Genomic DNA, 22,009 nt, shown 5'->3' with positions numbered 1-22,009 from the left:
GAGAATTATTTCAATCATGATGACTTAAAAGTGAAAACTAGACTGCCTTCCACCCCCCAGTCCCCACATGACCCCCCGCCCCCCCCACAGATGGAGCAGGAGATCAGTCTGGAATTTTAATGATATTCTCTGTGTAAACTGGATCATCACACTGCCACGTATGGGAGAATGCCTCAGTGGCGCCTAAAGTACTTCATTGCTCATGTAATCTGGAAGCTGAGGCCATGACCTTGAACATTGGTTTGGATAAGTTATAGAACTGATATTTCAGGCCTAAGCCCTTTTTCAGGGAGTGAGTAAAAGGCAGGCTTTGGCTCCCATGGTGACTGGCTGAGTTCCTCTAGCATTTCTGTGTTTTTGCTACAATCACAGTGTTGGCAGAGTTTCATCCCGCTTTGTCTTGGTAATGTACTGTAAAGCCATCTCCTGCACTTTTGCTTCATCTTTGCACCATCTACTGTACATTAATATGGGTTGACTTGTCTGGGTAGTATGCAAAACAAAGCCTTTTGCTATATCTATGCCTGGTCTAGCTTGCTGGATTGCTTGCAGTCTGAACTTTCTCACTTTACATGTGACTATAAACTTGAGCATTAGACTTGAATTTGTATCTTGGTGCAAGTGAAAGTAAATGATTCAGATTTGGAAATGTGCAGAAGGACCCCACCCCCGGCTTTTGCTGCCTTGAATCTGCTCAGGGCAAGAATATAAATGCGAGAACGTAATGCTGAGGCTTTACAAGGTGTTTGTCAGACCTCATCTGGAGTATTGTGAGCAGTTTTGGGCCCCACACCTGAGGAAGGATGTGCTGGTGTTGGAGAGAGTCCAGAGGAGGTTTATTGGAATGATACTGTGAACAGGAGGGTTAACGTATGAGGTGCATTTGGCATCTCTGGGACTGCACTCACTGGGGTTTAGAAGAATGAGGGGGAAGTTTAGGGGTGGCATCAGGGGTAAATTTTCTATCCAGAGAGTTGTGGGGGCCTGGAATGCCTTGCCGGGGATGGTGGTGGAGGCTGAAATATTGGAGGCATTTAAGAGACTCTTAGACATGGATGAAATAAAAATAGAGGGTTATGGGATAGGGAGGGTGTCATTTTTTTTAAGGAAGGGATATGTGGGTTGGCAAAAGATCAATGGCCGAAGGGCCTGTAATGTGGGGTAATGTTCTATGTTCCATGTTCTATGAATATTGAAAGGGGTGCATGGACATGGAGAACATATTTCCTTTAATGGTAGAGTCCGGGACCAGAAGGCGCAGCCTCAGAATGAAACGACAGAGATGGCGACAAACCTCTTCGGGTGGGTGGTGAATTTGTAGTATTCATTGCCACAGGCAGCTGTGGATAGCAGGCCATCAGTTAAATTTAAAACGATGGTTGATCAATAAGAGTGACAGAGATTTTGGGGAGAAGGCAGGAGAATGGGATTGAGAAGAAAAATACGTCAGCCGCGATTCGAATGGTGGAGCAGACTGGATGGGTGGGGTGGCCTAATTCTGCTCCTACGTCTAACGGCCTATAGTGCAGAAGTAAGGATAAGTGTGTAAGTTCTTACCTGACTAAACACTCAGATAGCTGAATGCAGGCAAGAACGACGAACAACCACTTCATCTTGATCCTTGGTTCGATGGAGGCACAAGTGTCAGGTACTTCTGCAACTACCTGTGAAGAATGTGTTCCATGTTTCTCCTTTTATACTGACCAGGAATAATCCTACCCATTGTCTGTAGATTCTGACAAGAGTCCAACAAGTGTGAACTTGAGCACAGATGGTAAATATCAAACCTCACCACTCAGACAAAACAAGATACACACTCAATTAAAACAATGGCAAATATTAAAAGCTCAGTTTATCACATGTTTAAATATCTATATTAATGATTAATGCTTTTGTAAGAGATCAAGTCTATTCACTGTCCTGTTTAAAATGACCATGGCTGGTTCACATTGAACACTGATAAGGAATGATAAGCAATTTAATCACTGGGTGTAATCGTCGATTCTGGGTAATACTCAGCCCCTCCTTTTTTGGCCCCAAAATTGGATATTTTCTGTATGACCCCCCCCCCCCGTAAAAGTCAGCCCCTTTGTGCTTGGCCCCGGCTGCCCACCCATTTGAGCTCCCGACACCCCAACCACAAACCCTCGCCTCGGCCGTTCACCCACCGGAGCTCCCGATGCCCCAGTCTCTCTCCTAGGCCCCAGCCACCCTCCCATCCGAGGTCCCGACGCCCTGAATGTGGACATACCACCCGGTCCCGGCCATCTGAGCTCCCAGCGCCTTGAATGACGCAGGTACTTACTGTGGACAAAAGTAAAAGCCCACCCTCCCCCCCACAAATTTGGACTCAAAAACTATTACATGAGTATATGCCGTACTTTTGGATTCTTGTGGGAGTTCTAGCCCCTAAAAGTATGACCCATGCGAAAATCGACCCCCCTCCCCCCCCCAAATTTAACCTGAAAAATTGGTCCAAAAAATTCGGCCATCACATGAGTATATTTGGTAGTGTATGAATATTACTGAGTTCAGATAAATCAAAGAAAACCTGCTGGAAATCACAAATGACATTGGAAACATTCAGCAGGTCACACAGCATATGTGGAAAGAGAACGGGATTATGATACAGATTCAAAATCCTTCATCAGGGTGCACAATAGCACTCAAAGATGTCAAGGTTCAAAGCTCTAAGATTTCTTTATTGTCACATAATACATTAAAAATGTAAAATACATGATCTACTTCTGCCTGCTTTAAGGCTGATGAAGAGTCTCCATTAGTGTTGCCCGATGCCCTTTACAGAACGAGAGAAAGGGAGTCCCTTCAGAGACACTGAGTGTCCATGGATTCGCCTCCAGCCCTCCTGCAGCCTTTGCAGCCATACAGACTTCTGTTGAATCCATCGGCCACACGAGCTCAAGATCCGAACCTCCGACGCTTTCAGGAATCCTTCAGCGCCCGAGGCAATTCAGGATCCCTTCTTGCCCTCAGCGCCCTCTCAGATCCTGGCTTCAGTACCTGGTTCCAGGATCCAGACCTAGCAATCATCTACAACCTTCCTGTAATAGCACCGCTACCGTGGGTGTGGACCTGGGAGAGCAGGGAGCGGAGAAAGAGCGCTGCTCCGCAGGGTCCTACTGCCCGGTCCTGATGCCAAAAGTTCTGCACAGGCTTTAAACAGCCTCTGAAAGGAGCTGTCTGTTTTTTAAAAAAAATCCTGCAGCTTGGAGTCTGTGCCCAAGATGGCATCACCTGTGCTGGGCAACAGGTCACAAGGGGTTGCAGACTACAGGGGGACAGTGGACCGGCACAAGGCACCAGAAACAGGGAGAAAACCTCCCGTTGAGAAGGAGAAGCAGAGGTGATGATCCTATTGAAGTGTACTCACTCAGTGTCTCTGAAGGGACTCTCTTTTGCTTCTGTTGTTGGGGTCATTGGGCAAGACTCATTCCCCAGGTTCAGGAACAGCTGCCAACCCTCCACCATCAGACTCCTCAACGACAAACTCAATCAGGGACTCATTTAAGGCCTCTTATTCTGCACATTATAATTGAATATTTATTTTCTGCATTGAACAGTTTGTTCGCACTTCCTTCGTGTTTACATTTCTCTCTTTTGAATACACATCTTTTCTTGAGAACAGACTTTTTTGCATGACAGTAACAGATTTGTGTTCATATTTAATTTAATGTTAAATTATATTTATTTTATAAAAATATCTTAGTAAAGTAAATTATAAAAATATTGTGTCTGTATTCTTAGTCAGTTAGCTATGGGCTGGTATGGGGGCACACACAGGTCACAGCACATTTATAGAGAAGCATTGTTTTCAGAGAAGACTGTTCATTCCCAGAAGTCATGCCTTGGACAGACAGAGCTAATGGATTTCAAGTGCATCTTAATTATTCAAGAACTGCTGAGGAACCCATTTGTTTTTAATCAAAGCCACTTAAGCCTCTCGAACAGAGATGAGGTCAGAGGTTGTTATGGAAATGGAATGGTTTTGAAAAAGGAGCAGAGTTTTGGTAGAAATAAAACTGATAGTCATGTGGTTTCCAAGCATTGGAACTCACCTTGTTCATGATGTGACTGTCACATTATTTGGAGAAATATATTACCAAATTTTGAGTTCAGTTTGGAAAATACAGAAGTCAAAATAGCTGTGATACAAGGGTTTAAATCTTGTGAAAGACAGGGTTGAGTTACAGTAACCAGAATTGGTTACTCCTGGGAAAAGGGGAACACAGAGTCAGTGGCTTTTGAAATAAGGAAGATAATTTCACTGTCTCTCCTGAAGAGAGGACAAAATTCTACTGGGTCTATTTTTGTATGGCTACTTTGTTTAACCCTTGTCTGGTTTATGACTTCATCGTGGAAGAAGATAATCACATTTGTTTAACTCTGTCTGGGTTTGTGAATTCATTGTGGAAGAAAATAGCCACATTGTAACTGAAGATATAATATTTAAAAAGACTTTATAATTATTTCTGAACTGAGAATTTAAGTCCTTCAAGCAAGAATAAAATGAGGCTGAACTTTTAAAAATTGACTTTTCAGAGTGGAATTTTCATTACTTACACACACACACACACACACACACACACACACACACACACACACACACACACACACACACACACACACACACACACACACACACACACAGAGTGAGGTAAAGTTTAGAGTTAAGTAATTTTAGAGATAAGTAAGAAATGTTATGTTGCAAACTTTTAAAAGGGTTGTTAGTTCATAACACTACCAATAAGTAGAAATTCTGCCTGGTCAACAGAGAAAGGAATCGCAGGGTTGTATGTGATGTACGTACAGAGTATGTACTCTGACAATAAATCAGAAATCTGACTTTGAATGTTACGGCAGCCTAAATTTGAAGTTCATCATGTAGATTATATTATTAATGTCTTTCTTTGCCTTGGCTTCGCGGACAAAGATTTATGGAGGGGGTAAATGTCCACGTCAGCTGCAGGCTCATTTGTGGCTGACAAGTCCGATGCGGGACAGGCTGACACGGTTGCAGCGGTTGCAGGGGAAAATTTGTTGGTTGGGGTTGGGTGTTGGGTTTTTCCTCCTTTGTCTTTTGTCAGTGAGGTGGGCTCTGCGGTCTTCTTCAAAGGAGGTTGCTGCCCGCCGAACTGTGAGGCGCCAAGATGCACGGTTTGAGGCGATATCAGCCCACTGGTGGTGGTCAATGTGGCAGGCACCAAGATATTTCTTTAGGCAGTCCTTGTACCTCTTCTTTGGTGCACCTCTGTCACGGTGGCCAGTGGAGAGCTCGCCATATAGCATGATCTTGGGAAGGCGATGGTCCTCCATTCTGGAGACGTGACTCACCCAGCGCAGCTGGATCTTCAGCAGCGTGGACTCGATGGTGTCGGCCTCTGCCATCTCGAGTACTTCTACGTTAGGGATGAAGGCGCTCCAATGAATGTTGAGGATGTATTGCATGACAATAAAAGGAACCTTTGAACATAGTTTGAACACTACACAGTTGGTGTAGTGGTTAGAGCAACACCGTGACAGCACTAGTGATCAGGACAAAGGTTCGAATCCCGCACTGTCTGTAAGGTGTTGGTATGTTCTCCCCCTGTCTGCGTGTGTTTTCCTCAGGGGTCCAGTTTTCTCCCACCATTTGAAACATATCGGGGGGTTGTAGGTAAATTGGGTGTAATTGGGCCGCATGGGCTCATGGGCCAAAATGGCCTGTTACTATACTGTATGTCTAAATTTTTTTAAAAAATTAAACAAATTAAAAAAAATTCATTACATGCCACAGACTGCTACTACTCCATTTCCTCCCATGCTTTTACTTTTAAGGTCTCCATTCCATTCTCCCAGTTCCCTCTATTTCAGTGGCTATGCAGATGTAGAAACACGAGAGACTGCAGCAGCCAGAATCTGGAGCAACGCACAACTGGGACGGGCAACATCAATGGGAGAAAAATGAATGGTTGGCATTTCAAGCCAGAACCCTTCATGGATAAATGGTCATGCAGGACCCACGGAACAAGAAGGTAGTAACATTTCTCGTTGAACACCCTTTGTCGGAATGTCAGAACCTTCACTGTGTGCTCATGGTCTATTGACATCAGAATCAGGTTCATTATCATCAACGTGTATCATGAAATTTATGTTTGGCAGTAGCAGTGTTTTGAAGATGTTATGCAAATACAAGATTAAAAAATAAATATGTAGTGCAAAAAGAGGAAGAGTGAGGTAGTGTCCACAGGTTCATTGACCTGCCGGGTGCTCACCTTCAGGCTCCTGTACCTCCTTCCCGATGGTAGCAATGGGAAGAGGGTGGTTGGGGTCCTTAATGAGCCTCTTGTAGAGGTCCTCAATGGAGTGAAGATTGAAGCCTATGAAGGTGCTGGCCAAGTTCACAACTCTAAGTAGTCTTTTCCTGACCTGTGTGTTGGCACCTCCATACCAGACAGTGATGCAACCAGTTTGAATATGTTCCACCTGTAGAAATTTACAAGAGTCTTTGGTGACGTAGCAAATCTCCCCAAACCCCTAACAAAATATAGCTGCTGGCGAGCCTTCTCCGTGATTGCATTGACATGATGGCCCAAGGATAGGCTGACACATAGGAATCTGAAGTTTCTTACCTTCTCCACTACTGATCATTCGATGAGGACTGATTTGTGTTTTCCTGGCTTCCCCTTCCATTTCCATTGAGGGCAGGATTGTTATTGTGACACCGCTCAATGAGCTGATCTATCTCCCTCCTGTATACTTCCTCATTGCCATCTATGATTCTACCAATAACAGTGGTGTCTATTGGCAAAGTTGTAGATGGCATTTGAATTGTGCCTGGCCACACAGTCATGGGTGTACGGAGAGTAGAGCAGAGAGCTAAGCACGCATCCTTGGGGTGCCCCTGCATTAATTGTCAGTGAGGAGGAGATGCTGATACCAATCCGCACTGACTCTGTTGTCTTCTGGTGAGGATGTCCAAGATCCAGTCACAGAGGGAGGTACAGAGGGGATGATGGTGTTGAAAGCTGAGCTATAATTGATGAAAAGCAGCCTGATGTAAGTTGTCCGCATGTTCCAGGGTTGAGCGGACCGCCAGTGAGACTGCAACTGCTATGGAACAATTGTGGTAATAGGAAAATTGCAGTGATTCCATGTCTTTGCTTAGGTATGAGTTAATAATGGCCACAACCAACCTCTCAAAGCACTTCACCATCGTAGATGTGAGTGCTACTGGGTGATAGCTCACTCTGCTCTCCTAGGACCGGTCTGATTGATGCTCTTTTGCAGGAAGGAGAGAATGTCCTTCCTTAAATAAGGAGACCAATGCTGTACACACTACCCCAGTTACTTATCTGAGATAAGACTTGTCTGTTTCTTTTCTCAGTTCCCCAATCCTGAAGTTGTACCCTTTTGTTCTAGACTCTCCCACCATTGGAAACAACCTTTCTACATCTACTTTGCTCACGCCTTTCAACATTCCTAAATTCCAATGTGTGCTGGCCAAGAGCTGTCAAACATTCCTCATGTAATAGCACTTTCAATCTCAGAATCATCCTTGTGAACCCTCTCCAACAACAACACATCCTTTCTTAAATGAGGAGCCCAAAACTGTTCACAATCCTCTAAGTGAGGTCCCACCAGGGCCTTATTAAGCCTCAACATCACATCCCTGCTCTTAGATTCGATTCCTCTTGAAATGAATGCCTTTTTAGCCTTTTCTTGCATCTCAATTCCTCAAGTTCTGGCATCAAATGGGCAAGTAATCAAAAGCTGAATGCCATCAAAAAGACATTTATTTCATTTTATTTGGTGAGAGTTATTAGATCGTTGGGTGCTTTATGTTGGTTAACACCAGCTTCTTGCATTGTCAGATATCTTAAACCATGAAGGTCATCGAAAGCCCTAATTCTCTGATTGTCCTTGTGGAATGATTCACAGACAAAAATAATTGTTATTTAATATTGTCAGGTGATGCTTTTGACAGTCATAGACTTTAAATATCAAAGTTTACACACTGAGCATTGATTTGAAACCACAAATACATTTATAAAAGAAGATAACATTTACTTGTGGTTTGAACTTACTCACAGTTGGTCAAAGATAAACACGGCATGTGACTGAGCCAGTGGGTCCTTACCTGAAACACAGAGAAATGTCTCTCCCTCCACAAGGCGGCAGGTTGGCTTAGTGGTTAGTGCAATTCCTTTACACCGTCAGCGATCAGGACCGGCGTTCAAATCCTGCGCTGTCTGTAAGGAGTTTGTACGTTCTCCCTGTGTCCATGTTTTCCCCAGGGATTCTAGTTTCCTCCCATTGTAGGATAATTGAGTGTAAATGGGTGGCACAAACTCGTGGGCCGAAATGGCCTGTCACCGTGCTATATGTTTAAATTTTAAATTTAAAGGCGTTGCTTGACTTGCTGAGTTCTTCAAGCAGTTGGGTTTTGTTTTTGCTCTAGATTCTGGCTACACGCTCTTGTGTTTCATAAAAATTTGTTTACTTCTCTTCCACTTGAGTTCCCTATAACCTTTGTTCTCAGACCACACAGGCAACCTTAACACGATGGAAGGACATGGTCAACTCCTAGATTGTAAACACAACCTGCTTGGGGGAACTCAGTGGGTCAAGCAACATTCGTGGGAAGTAAAGATTCAAGCTGGAAATCTTAATTAACACTGTTTAATATTACTTTGCCATTTTTAGAATTACTATAAAGCTGCTCAATTGAGATTTAGTAACGTATTGTTTAGTTTAGATGAAGTTCCTGCTTGGGTTAATATAGAACCTCGTAAAATAGGAGAAATAAATTTACAGGATTTTATCACTAAATAGAATTCTAAATTGTTGGTAGGACGTAGGGAAACAACCTATTTTGAAACACTTGAATAATGAAATGAGTAAGAAAGGTTGAATGCCCCTTTGTCAAAACAGATTTATTCAATTTTCTAGAGATAATCGTTTTTTGAGGACGGATGCAGATGGGTATTGAGAGGATAGAAGATTGTTTTGAAGCTGGAAGGTTTATAACATTTGAGTGAATGAAGAATAAATTTAATGTGCCTAATAATACTTTCCTTTGCTATTATCAAGTTACGGGATTTTCTGATGTTTAATAAAATAGGACTGAGTTTGAAGATACCGAGCTGGAGTGAACTTGAATTATTGATTCATAACAGTAATGTAAGTAAATTTATTTCTGTAATGTATAAGAAAATACATTAGGGGCCATAAATCAAGATTAAGATGGTAAGTGAATCTGAACAGACAAATAAATGAGAAAGATTGGATGGAGTTGTGCAGGAATAACATGAAAAACATTATAAATGCTAGGTACAGTTTAGTTCAATATAATTTTTTGCATCAGTTATATTTTGACTCCACAAGAACTAAACAGATTGAATCCTGCATTATCAGATTTATGTTTTAGGTGTGGTCATGAGATTGGATCCTTTTTACGTTCTACTTGATAATGTCCTAAAGTTAGATACTTTGGCCCATAATTGTTTTGGAACTGATTACGGGGGTCAAGTTCCCACCAGATCCGATGTTATTTATATTGAGTAATATTCAGGTTATAAGGTCTAAATTAAAATTAACTATCTATCATATTGAATTTGTGTTAATTGCTTTAGCAGTTTCCAGGAAATGTATAGCAATATCATGGAAGTCAGATACAGATTTAGGTATGGAAAGATGGCACGCAGAACTTTGTAGTTGTACACCACTTGAGAAGATCACTTGCAGTTTACAAAACAAATATCATGTACCTGCAGAAGAGCATGGGGACAAGACAACACCTGGCTGGTTGTCAATCAGCCGATCTGAATAGACCAAGCCACACCCGGTCGGGATATAAGCCTGAGCTGGCCCCTCGAAGACACTCTCAGATTTTACAGCAGCTCTCCTCACAGCTGACTCTGTGGAAGTTTTTGTCAAATAAAACCTGTGTGTTTGCTTCTGTCTGATAGTGCACCACAATACCAATAAATGGTTAGTTGGCTTGGCTCACAGGAAAAAGAATCTTAGTGTTGTATGTGATGCCATGCATGCACTCTGGCAATAAATCTGAATCAGAGTGATTTGGTTATCATAATTAATTTATTGTTAAAATCTCTCTCTCTCTCTCTCTCTCTCTCTCTCTCTCTCTCTCTCTCTCTTCTCTCTCTGTCCCCTCACCAGCCCATCCCACCACCACATTAATCTATGTCTTTTAGTTACTGATTCCCCTGCTCCGGGCAAAAGTCTCCGTGCCTATTTCAATCGATTCCTCTCATGGATTTGTACACCTCTATGAGATCACTCCTTCTCCTTCCACACTCTGAGGAATAAAGCCTTTCCCTGTAGCTCACGCCCACAAGCCCTGGCAACATCCTTATAAATCCCAAATTCCAATCCTCCAATTGACGAATGTGGCATAATTCAACAAGAAAGTCATTTCATGACACGGCACAACTGATAAATCAAGGAAACCGACACACGTGGAAACTGTAACTTCAAAAAATGTTACTATTCCGAAAGACGAATTCTAGGCTTCGAAGCAACTGGAGGCTCTGCATAAATGCAATTTCCCTCTTGTAAATTTCTATGATTTAATCAGGTAACGTACGCAGAAAGTAATAAGGAATTTTATTGAACAGAGGTCATTTTTGATGCCAATGTTTTTCCATTGTCATCTTAGATATGGTGAAGGTAAACACAGAAGATGCACTTTTGTCTTTGGAGAAGGTCGCGCTAAGTTGTACACCTTATCGAATAAATAGTCGGTAATGTTCATGTATTACTGATTCGCTTTTGTTGACCGATTAAGTATTCATAAATGCACTCACAAATTTGATTAGCATCCAATTGATTAAATGCTATTGGTTAAATACCCTTGAATCTATATTAATAGTTTTCAAATGACCCCTCCTGTACTTTCTCAAGGACGGCACGGTTGACATAATGGTTAGTGCAATGGCTTTGCAGCGCCAGCGATTGGGACTGGGTTTCGAATCCTGCGCTGCCTGTAAGGAGTTTGTGCGTTCTCCCTGTGTCTGCATGGGTTTTCCCTGGGTGCTCTGGTTTCCTTCCACCATCCAAAATGTATCGGGGGTGTCGGTTAATTGGGTGGCACGGACTAGTGGGCCGAAATGGCCCGTTAAAGTGCTGAATGTCTAAATTTTTTTTAAAAAGTAAAAGGTTTAGCCTGGATTTTCAAAGCGTTTGGCTAATTGAATTGAATTTCTTGAGGACACTTCAATTTTGATGGAATTAGCAAGAGTGGCCTGATGAAAAAATGTTCTGATGAAGCTGATCAAAACAAAGGAAATAAATCAAGAGAAGAACAGATCAGCTTATGGCCGATGGAAATCCAAATAAATAGTGCGTACATTAAAATAGAAAAAAGAAAACATTCAGCAGGCCGGACAGCGTCTGTGGAAAGAGAAACAGTTGGGTGTGGAAACTGGCATCCTCGTGGGAAGCATGGTTAGTGTAGTGGTTAATGCACCAGTGACCCGAGCAGGAAACCAATCCTTTCTTCCTGTTCCTGGCAATCACACGCAGAATGGTGGGTAGATGGGACGAGCTCTCAGTGGAACTGGTAGAGACATGTACAACTGTAACATTGAGAACCATCGAACGTTTCAGCCCATCTAATCCATATTGAACTATTAATCTGTTTCATCCCACTGACATCCACCTGAACCATAGCCTTCCTTTCCACACCGATCCATGTACCTATCCAGATTTCTCTTACATCCTACATCCACCATTTTCACTTCCAGCTGGTTCCACACTCTCACCACTTATGTAATGGCACTGAATGTAATATTACACAAAATTGCCTACTGCCTGCAGTAAGACAGAGTTGCCTTTACTTCATCTGATGCCCTTTACAGTAAGAGCGAAAGAGAAGCAAAAGAGAATCTCTTCATCATCACTGAGTGTCCACGGATTCACCTGCAGCGCTCCTGTACCCCCAGCAAACACCTGTTTGATCCACCTGAGCTCCAGATCCAAACCTCCAACTATCAGGAAGCCTTTAGCCCCCAAGGCCCTTCGGGAGCCCTTCCTGTCATCAGCACTCTTCTGAGCCAGTCTCCAGCAGCCTGGAACCCGTGCGGGTCCCCTGACTGTAAGTTGCCCATAGCCCGTGTGGGTCCCTCATCCGCCATGTCCCTTGCTGGTCCACTGAGGTGGTCATCTCTTCTGTTTCTCCTTCTCAACCAGGGGGTGGGGGGGGGGGTGTACTCCTTGTTTCTGGTGCCCTGCACCGGTCTGCTGCTCCCTGGAGTCTGCAATCCATTGTAGCCGCTGCTGAGCACAGACACCACTATCTTGGCCACAGACCTCGCAGCTGCAGAATTTTAATTTAAAAACATAATTGGGCTCCTTAAACAGATTTAAGTGGGCAATTACGAATGGACAGTGGGACCCTTCAGATTAGTGCAGTATCTTTGCTCACCTGGCTCCACCAGCAGCAAACATTCACCCAAATATTCCCCTCAAACATTTCTCCTTTTACCCTTAACCCATGTCCCAACATCAATGGAAAAGATCTGCTTGCATTTACCCCAACTGTACACCTCATAAGTTTGTATGGGAGCAGAATTTTTAAAAGACAGATAGCTGGATGTGGAAGGTTTACAACTTTGTCTTTTCACTCACATCCCACCTGAAGCAATCCCTATACCATAGGGGCTCTGTAATCAGTAAGGGATTACTTCAGGAGGAATGTGAGTGGAAAGAAAAAGTTTATTGGCTGAATACAGGCAAATGCAATGAGTTTAATTGGTATGAACGGGTTAGGCTGAAGGGCCCGTGTCTGTGCTGTAAAACTCTCTGACTCTGTAGTTGTCCTAAGGAGAGATTAGAACAAAATGTTTTGCATTACATCCAACTGCATTCACTTATCTGCATACATAATAATTCCATTTCTCCATTTGATAAAACAATTTTGCGTTATCTGTTAGAAGGCTTTAATTCCACAGCATTTATCAATTAACTTCAGGAATTTGTCCTTAAAGAAAGGGGTTATATCTGAGATAAATGAATCACGAGTGCTTTAATATTTACTTCTCACATCGAATGATTGTATCTGCATCCATGTGACCACGACTCCTCGACTATAAATATTGTGGCTCAGAAGCCAAACTTCAGATTCTGAAAAGAGTCCGACCAACACCATGAAGTGGATCCTTCTTGCTCTTGTGTGTGTTCAGCTCTCCGATGCCTTAATCAGGTAGGACCGTCGTAACCGAAAATATGGATGGGACAAGGATTTCTTTTTATTCCCCAAGGAAGAGTGACGTGGTTTCTAAAATTGCTTCCACTTCCACAGGGTTCCCCTGTACAAAGGCAAATCTGCCCGTGATGCACTTCGGGAGAAGGGATTGCTGAAAGATTTCCTGCAGAAACATCCCTTTGATCCCTGCTCAAAATATGGAGGAGTCTCTGGATCTCTGGAATCCAAGGAACCAATGATCAACTACCTGGATGTAAGTAATTCCTGATGTCTATCAACCAACATGTGGAGTAAATGCACACTTTGGGCAGCCTTGGTGTGAAATTATTATTCTTTTCAGGGCTGGTTCTTCTTTGAAAGAAATAATTCAGGAGAATTCCATCAGAATTAGGCCATTCAGCACCTTGCGTCAGCTCCACCATTTGAACCACACTGAGTTTTCCGGCTGGGACTGTCAAATCTGATGGCATCAAAATTGACTTTACCAGTTTCTGCTAGCCCACTCCACAGCCATCTGTGGCAATGAATTCCACAGATTCACCCCCCTCTTCTCTGGCTCAAGAAATTCTCCCCATCTCAAAGCTTGCAGAGAGATTTGGGCAAGTTAGAAGAGTGGGCTGGAAGTTGGCAAATGAAGTTTAACGCTGACAAGTGTGAGGTGCTACGTTTTGGTCGGGCTAATCAAAATAAGACATAATTGGTGAATGATCGGGTGTAAAGAATGCAATTGAACAGAGAGATCTAGGAATAATGGTCCCCAGTTCCCTGAAGGTGGAATCTCAGGTGGAGAGGGTAGTGAAGGCAACCTTTGGAATGCTGCCCTTTATAAATCAGAGCATAGAGTAGAAGAGGTCAGAGGTGATATTAAAATTGGACAAGGCATTGGTGAGGCCAAATTTGGGATGTTGTGTTCAGTTCTGGTCATCGCATTATAAGAAGAATGTGAACAAAACAGAGAGGTTTCAGAGAAGACTCACCAGAATGTCACCTGGGGTTCAGCACCTAAGTTAGAGAGAAAGGTTAAACAAGTTAGGTCTCTATTCCTTGGAGCATGGAAGGCTGAGGGGTGGGGGGGGAGTTTGATAGAGGTCTTTAAAATGTTGAAGGTTACAGATAGAGTAGATGTGGATAAACTTTTTCCATTGAGGATGGGGAGATTCAAACAAGAGGACATGAGCTGAGAGTTAGGGGGCAAAAGTTTTGGTGTAACACAAGAAGAGGCTTCTTTATTCAAAGAGCGGGGCCTGTGTGGAACGAGCTTCTGATGGAGGTGGTGGAGCCAGGTCGAATATTATCTTTTAAAAAATATTTTATATTATGTTATGACTCTGTGTACAAGCTAACCTTGCCTATCAGAGACTTTTGCATTTCACAATGGGCACTCCCCATATTAGTTGATCGGCTAATCGTGTTATATGGTGAGCTCTCCACTGGCCATCGTGTCAGAGGTGCACCAAAGAAGAGGTACAAGGACTGCCTAAAGAAATATCTTGGTGCCTGCCACATTGACCACCGCCAGTGGGCTGATATCGCCTCAAACCGTGCATCTTTGGTGCCTCACAGTTTGGCGGGCAGCAACCTCCTTTGAAGAAGACCGCAGAGCCCACCTCACTGACAAAAGACAAAGGAGGAAAAACCCAACACCCAACCCCAACCAACAAATTTTCCCCTGCAACCATGTCTGCCTGTCCCGCATCGGACTTGTCAGCCACAAATGAGCCTGCAGCTGACGTGGACATTTACCCCCTCCATAAATCTTCGTCCGCGAAGCCAAGCCAAAGAAAGAATCCTTAGATCTGCATTTTGAGAAGGGTGTATAGTTCACATTATCCTGACTGTATAACATATTATATTAACTTTTAAGAAAAAATTGGATAGCTATATGGATGGAAAGGATATAGAGGGTTATGGGCAAGTGCAGGTCAGTGGGTCTAGGATAGTGTAAGAGTTTTGGCATAGTATAGAAGGGCTGTAATGGCCTGTTTCAATGCTTATTTGGTTATATTTAACGCTGAGGCCGTGCCCTCTGGTCCCACACTCTCCCACGGTTGGAAAGCATTTTTTCCACATCATTCTATCCAGCCCTTTCAGCATCGGGCAGGCTTCAACCAGATCACCCTCATCCTTCTAAACTTCAGTGAGTTTGGGCCCAGAGCCATCAAACGTTCAGCAAGAACTTTTGTTAGAGTGATTTATTTTTCCTGAACTAATCAACAGCAATTTCTTTTTGCTGACAGATGTCATACTATGGAGCGATCAGCCTTGGTAATCCTCCACAGAGCTTCACTGTCATCTTTGATACTGGGTCATCCAACCTCTGGGTCCCATCTGTCTATTGTAACCAGCAGCCATGCAGTAAGTAAATACATCCCTGCCATGAAACATTCTTCAGCTCATATCTAGTCCTTGTTAGATCCTGACATCCGTCTAGCACCAGCTGAGAATTCTGACTGGAGTTTGGAAGGTTGAGGGTGGATTGTAGAGAGGCATATAAAACTTTGAAAGGAATAGATAAACGAGAAGCAGGGAGGTGACATGGGCCTCAAAGTTTGGGGAGTAGATTTATGGCTGAGATAAGAAGGAACTGCTTCTCCCAGAGAGTGGTGGAATTCTCTGTCCAAGGAAGTAGAAGAGGCTGCCTCATTAAATTTATTTAAGGCGCAAGTAGTTAGAGTTTTGGATAATACTGGAATAATGTGGGGAACATCCAGATCAGTCATGATCTTATTGAATGGTGGAACAGATTCAATGGGTCAGATGGTCGACTCCTGTTTGTTATGTTCTTATTATTTATCGAGCAATTACAGTGTGACTGGAAGATTGAATAATAATTGAGTTTCACCTGGTTTGCTATTTACCTCCAGAAATTAAAATTTGCCAGGGGTGTAGGTTAACTGGGTGTAAATTGGGCGGCACAGACTAGTGGGCCAAAATGGCTGCTACCGTGCTATATGTCTAAATTTAGAACATTAAAAAAATTGAATCAGATGAGGCCATTTAGTCCCTAAGTCTATTCTGCCACTGTTTGAGATCTAAGAGTGCCAGTATTCCGAACTACCTTCTTTTTAAATTTCACTCAAATTTTATTTATAACACAGTAGATACCAATTCGGGCTATTTAAAACCATGCTGCCAAATTACACTTAAATTAAGCTACAGCCTCATACATTTTGGAAGGTAGGATGAAATCAGAGCACCCGGGAAAACCCACACAGGTACTGAGGAAACATACCGACTCATTACTCGTGGTCCAGGGTTCAAACCCGGGTCGCTGGCTCAGACAACCCTGTGCTTGATAAAGCAGGGAACCACATGTTGAAACTGTTCTTCTCTAAATCGATAAAATGGATGCTTCATTGCAGTGAACCACCATAGATTCAATCCATCCCTGTCGTCAACCTACAAAAGCAATGGTCAGTCTCTGTCCATCATGTACGGAACAGGAAGTATGACTGGAATTTTGGGATATGACACCTTGAGGGTAAGTAGATGCCACCTTCATGAATATAGGCCCAGTGAAGGCAGCGAGGCAGCAGATTGACCTGCTGTCCTTTCACCCCTGGTTCTGGTCGGCGTACCTTCCTAACTGATTTTTCTTAATCCTCTCTCTCTCTCTCTCCCTAGCTTTCAAACATCGCTGTCAATCAACAAGAATTTGGTCTAAGTAAAACCGAACCTGGCAGTTTCTTCACCTACTGTAAATTTGACGGTATTTTGGGCTTGGGCTACGCCTCACTTGCAGCATCTGGTGCCACCACTGTGTTCAATAACATGGTATCTCAGAACCTGGTTCCAGAATCTCTCTTTTCCGTCTACTTGTCAAGGTTGGTATTTGGTTCATTTTCCTTCCCTTGTGAAGAATTTGTGATATCACCTTACTTTGGTTGGTCACATCAAGACCGACGTCCTTGGTCGGGATCAATTCGGGGATGGAAGTCCAGGTCAATATGGTCAAGATCTCTTTATTGTCGTGCAATAGTACAGAACATAATTTTATTACATGAAAGTGCCTTCCCTTGCCATACGGCAGACAAAGAGCCGCCATTAGTGCTGCCCGGCACTGCTTACAGTAAGAGGGAAAACAAAAGAGAGTCCGATCAGAGTTCATTGCCTTTGGATTCTCCTCCAGCACTCCCACAGGCTCTGCAGCCGCACACACTCCTGTTCAATCCATTAGCAACCCGAGCTCCAGGTCCAAACCTTTGACACAATCAGGCAACTTCGGTGCCCGAGGCCCTTCTTGCACACAATGTCCTCTTAAGCCCCAGCTCCGATACTCAGTTCCTGTGAGCCGTCTCCAGCAGCCTGCATCCTGTGCAGGTCCCCCGACCGTAAGTCTCCCGCAGTCTGCGCACGTCCATCAGCTGGTGAGCCCTTCGCGGCCGTGGCCACTGTTTTGAAAGGCTGTTTCTGTTTTTTCTTCTTAAGGGAGAGGGTTGGGGGGGGGGGGGGGAGTTGCTCTCCAGGTTTCTGGTGCCCTGCACTGGTTTGCTGCTCCTCCAGTGTCTGCACTGCTCGGAGATCTGGTGCATCTGGGAATGTATTGTTTGAAAGGGAATGCTAAATTGATGAATTTGGTATCTGTGTCTGATTAATGCAAGTCTTTCTGTCAATGTGTTATTGAAATTACCCCATTAATTCTGAGCGATTCTCACGAAACGTTGTTTTACAGAGAAGGTGGCCACTCTGGCAGCGAAGTCGTATTTGGTGGTCTTGACTCAAGCCACTACACCGGCTCAATCTACTGGGTCCCCGTCACCCGTGAGGCCTACTGGCAAATCCAGATCGACAGGTAGGTGACTCCCCGTCCCACTGGAACAGCGTTGAGAGGGGTCCCCTGCAGATCAGCCTTTGGAGGCTAAATGCCGTGCCACTGATGGAGTTAGAATTTGCAGAAGGGAGCGTTTATTTCCAGCTGACTTTGGTAGAGTCTCCAGTTACAGACATCCAATATGTAATCACGGCTTTTAAAAGGCTTCTGCATGGATCCCTGAATATTCAGGGACTGGAGGGGTTATGGGTCCAGTGCAGGCAGAAGGGACCTGGCATCACATTAGTGTAGATATCATGGGCCAAAGGATTTGTTCTTGTGGTTTACTGATTGATGGCCTATGTTTTAACATAAAACAAAGATATTTTTTAGCAAAGAGCACATTTGGAAATCTTTAGATAAAGGGTAAAATCCACTTAAATTGAGTTTAAGTTTCCTTTTACAAAATGAGACCAGACATAACCATCATCTTATGGTTTGATATTTATGGGGTGAATTTGTCCAAAAAATTTAGATATCGCTACCACCAAGTGAGCCAACCAATATATGGAATGAATAGAAACCAATCGATTGATTTAAGCCATGTCCACGAAGAATTAGAAACTGGAGCTTCAGGATTAGGCCAAGTCGTCTTTCACCCCACAGGAATGTGCGCATTCCTACTGACGGGCCAGAAAATGACTTTAACGAACTCCAGTGGGAGGTGGGACTGAATGTCAGGAGGGTGTGTGATACTGAGATGGCTTTTGACATCTTCTGCTCAATGTAAAAAGAAATGAACTTCGTTGCTAGACTTCCTCATTTATTTGTTCAGCTAACCCAATGGGTTTGGCAGTTTTGAGTAGCAGGCCATAAGAGCAGAAATAGGCCATTCACCCCAACAAGTCTATCCACCATTTCATCATGAGCTGATCAACTTTGCCATTCAATCCCACTTCCCGCCCTTCTCCCCAAAGCCATGGGTAATCAAGAATCTCTGCCTCTAATACACGCAATGATGTGGCGTCCACAACTGCCTGTGGCAACAAATTCCAGCCTCAAGGAATTCTTCCGCATCCTTGTCCTAAGCGGACGTTCTTCAATCCTGAAGTTGTGCTCTCTTGTGCTAAACTCCATCTTTCTTTCTCCCTCAGAGTGACTGTCAACGGACAGATTGTGGCCTGTAGCTATGGATGCCCTGCCATCGTTGACACTGGAACCTCTCTCCTCGTGGGTCCCAGCTCACCCATCAATAACATTCAGCAGTCCATTGGAGCAATGGAGAATTACTATGGCGAGGTAGAGTTAACTGAGCAGAGATCTGCACCCGGTACCAAATGCCTTGCTTCATTGCCCTGTTCCCGTGCAAGACTGTTCTGCGTTCTATGCAGAGTAGAGTTGGAGAAAGTGGGAGAATAGAATGTAGTGTCTGGATGCTCGTAGACAAATTTGTTCACTAACATCTGGATGGGGGTCGAGAAGGCAAGGAAAGGAAGACAGAGATAGACTGAATGAAAATGAATTAGTAACTGTTCTACAAATCCAGCAAGGATAACTTTGAACCAGTTAAGTTCCCGTAGCAAACCTTTGACTTAGAGTGGGTTAAAGGAGATGAGCAACTTCCTCTAGTTGGACAGGACCTGTGGTGGAGAGGGACTGGTTGAGCCTCGAAGGAAGAAGTGAGGAGCTGATCCTGATGGCGGATGGAACTATAGAAGGTGAAAATGAGGCAGCTGAGGCCAGGAATCTGTCCAACTCTTGGAGAGCTTCAGGGATGATGCTAATGTAAATGCAAAGGTTGGGAGAAATATGGCAAGAATGGGATCAATCATTGGGTCCACCAGGAATGTACTGCTTGTAGATCTCGATGTAGAAATTGAAGTGGGTTGTGTGAATTTGAGGGCTTTGAGGCTGGAGGGTTTGGTGGGAAGATCTCCAGGGAAGAAAAGGTCAATGACTGTCCAGAATGCAAAGGCCTGACTGGTCCTGGCATGAAGGGAGGTTGGAGGTAGGTTCAGAACTGACGGGCCAGTCTCCACGAGGTCACGCTCAGGTTGATAATCATCCACAGCAGTATCTCTAGATCCGTTTTGTTTTTATCATAGTTTACTTCAGCTGTAATTCCCCATTCCAACTTGATCTGAATATTGTCAAATCAAATCAAGTCAAGTTGATTGTCATCTGACTGTACAAGTACAACCTGACGAAACAGTGTTCTCCGGTCCTCGGTGCAAAACACACAACCAGATACAGCACACGTACAAACAAACAATACACATGCAGGACAAATATTTCATCGATACAAATAAATATATGGATATTGTTTCCTGAAGATGAGAATCTTGGATGGTGAGTATAAACAGTTCCTTTGGTTGTTCAGCATTCTCACTGCTTAATTGATGAAGGGCCCAGGCCAGAAACATTGGTTGCCCTTCACTTCCCACAGATGCTGCACGACCTGCTGAGTTTCACCAGCACCGCTGTTCGCTGCACGTGACCCCAGCATCTGCAGACTCTCTCGTTTTTAACTGAATACTGTTACTTTTGCCTTGTAGTATTCCATAAACTGCAATGATATCAGCAGCATGCCTAATGTGGTCTTCACAATCAACGGATATGACTTCCCTCTTCCCGCCTCAGCCTATGCTCTGAAGGTATGTGACTGGACGCCATGTGGGGGTGGAGATTTCCAACGAATCTTGCACGGGTTAATTGCTGATGGATTGCTCGAGGAGTCGACATGTGACCCACCGTTAACTGCTGTCCGTTTTCTTCCAGCAAAGTGACGGCGGCCAGGAATACTGCATGAGTGGGTTTGGCGCATCAGGCCAGAGCCTCTGGATTCTGGGGGATGTCTTCATCCGAGAATACTACTCCATCTTTGACATGGGAAACAACCGCGTGGGGTTGGCCAAGGCCGTTTAACTTTCCCATCAACGTTCTCAACCAAAGCTCATCCCCATTCACGTTTGCAGATTGACTTAATCCACCTCATGATCCCCAGGAGTATGTGATCAGCCAGTGCCATTTTCGGATGTCCGCAGTACAGTGTTATTGAACAGTCTTGTGCCCAACAGGGCTCTGTTCCAAGACAGAAAATGAGAAGAGAAATAAACCTGAAGTTAAAAGCCGTGTCTGGATGGGATTTTAAAGGAGCGATCTATGAACTTTGGGTGCGAGCTGGAAATGAGAATGCTGATTTCATGTAATTATGTCTACTCTTTGATTGTGTCCCAATTTTCTCCTTGTATTTAGTTGGATCTGTGCAGTGAAATCGGACTGTAGAATCCAAGCATATGATCCTCTCTCATGGAATGGTTCTTAAATATGTTCAATAAAATGGAATCATGAAACGGATATTCTCAGCATTTCTGTGTCTTTTCTGTTTGTTTGTGGAGGAGCATATCATTAATAGAATTGCGTTCAATTATCCGAGGTTAGCTCATAGAACATTGAAGATTACATCACAATACAGACCCTTCTGCCCACAATGTTGAGCTGACCGATAGAAACCTCCCCACCTCACACCCGTAACTTTTTACTTTTCACCTGAGAGCCTCTTAAATGTCCCTCTTGCTCATACTCCACCACCACCCCTGGAAATGCAGTCCAGGCACCCAGTACTCACTGTGTGTTTAAAAAAAAAGTTCCTCTGGCATCTCCCCTAAACATTCCTCCCATCACCTAATACATACATCCTCTGAGCGTTGGCTACTCTCAGTCTGGGAAATGGGTGCGGGTTATGCCTTTCATAACCCTGGAGACCTCAATGAAGTCACATCTCATCCTTCTACATTCCAATGAAATGTACAGATGCACTTAATTCTTACTTGCTGCAGCCATACAGGTACTTGGTTAAAAAGAACAACTACAGTAATAAACTTAATTGAATTAAAAAGACAATAAATATAAAAAAGTGGTAATTCTGCCTCACCCACAGGAAAAAGAATCTGAGGGTTACATGGGATTTTAAAGGAGCGAACTCTGGGTGTGAGCTAGAAATGAGAATGTCTTCTCTTTGATTGTGTCCCAAT

The 22,009-nt window shown here is 43.7% G+C and overlaps 2 protein-coding genes across 3 annotated transcripts in view; one reads left to right on the top strand and one right to left on the bottom strand.

Moving 5' to 3' along the window:
• Positions 1–1,613, bottom strand: part of LOC138765205 (gastricsin-like) — a 44,107-nt gene extending 42,494 nt beyond the window's left edge. Inside the window, exons 1-2 of one of the 2 annotated variants that reach the window (XM_069942143.1) lie at positions 1,568–1,613; positions 261–273 (exon numbers count right to left, since the gene is read on the bottom strand). In XM_069942143.1, coding sequence (XP_069798244.1) covers positions 261–273; positions 1,568–1,613 — 59 coding nt within the window. Of the gene's footprint in view, positions 1–260; positions 274–1,557 lie in introns of both variants that reach the window. The other variant, XM_069942142.1, reaches the window with a different exon arrangement.
• An 11,527-nt stretch (positions 1,614–13,140) lies between these two features.
• On the top strand, positions 13,141–21,327 carry LOC138762977 (pepsin A-like). The gene is made up of 9 exons (XM_069936467.1): positions 13,141–13,222; positions 13,322–13,478; positions 15,463–15,580; positions 16,588–16,706; positions 16,850–17,049; positions 17,898–18,017; positions 19,130–19,274; positions 20,531–20,629; positions 20,754–21,327. Exons 1-9 carry the CDS (start codon positions 13,167–13,169, stop codon positions 20,898–20,900), a joined length of 1,161 nt encoding a protein of 386 aa, XP_069792568.1. The 5' UTR covers positions 13,141–13,166; the 3' UTR covers positions 20,901–21,327.
• Positions 21,328–22,009: the final 682 nt, after the last annotated feature.

This window comes from Narcine bancroftii, chromosome 5 (assembly GCF_036971445.1).
Source record: "Narcine bancroftii isolate sNarBan1 chromosome 5, sNarBan1.hap1, whole genome shotgun sequence".
Lineage (NCBI taxonomy): Eukaryota > Metazoa > Chordata > Chondrichthyes > Torpediniformes > Narcinidae > Narcine > Narcine bancroftii.
Note: the sequence above shows the minus strand (reverse complement) of the source record. Positions and strands in the feature narration are given on the sequence as shown.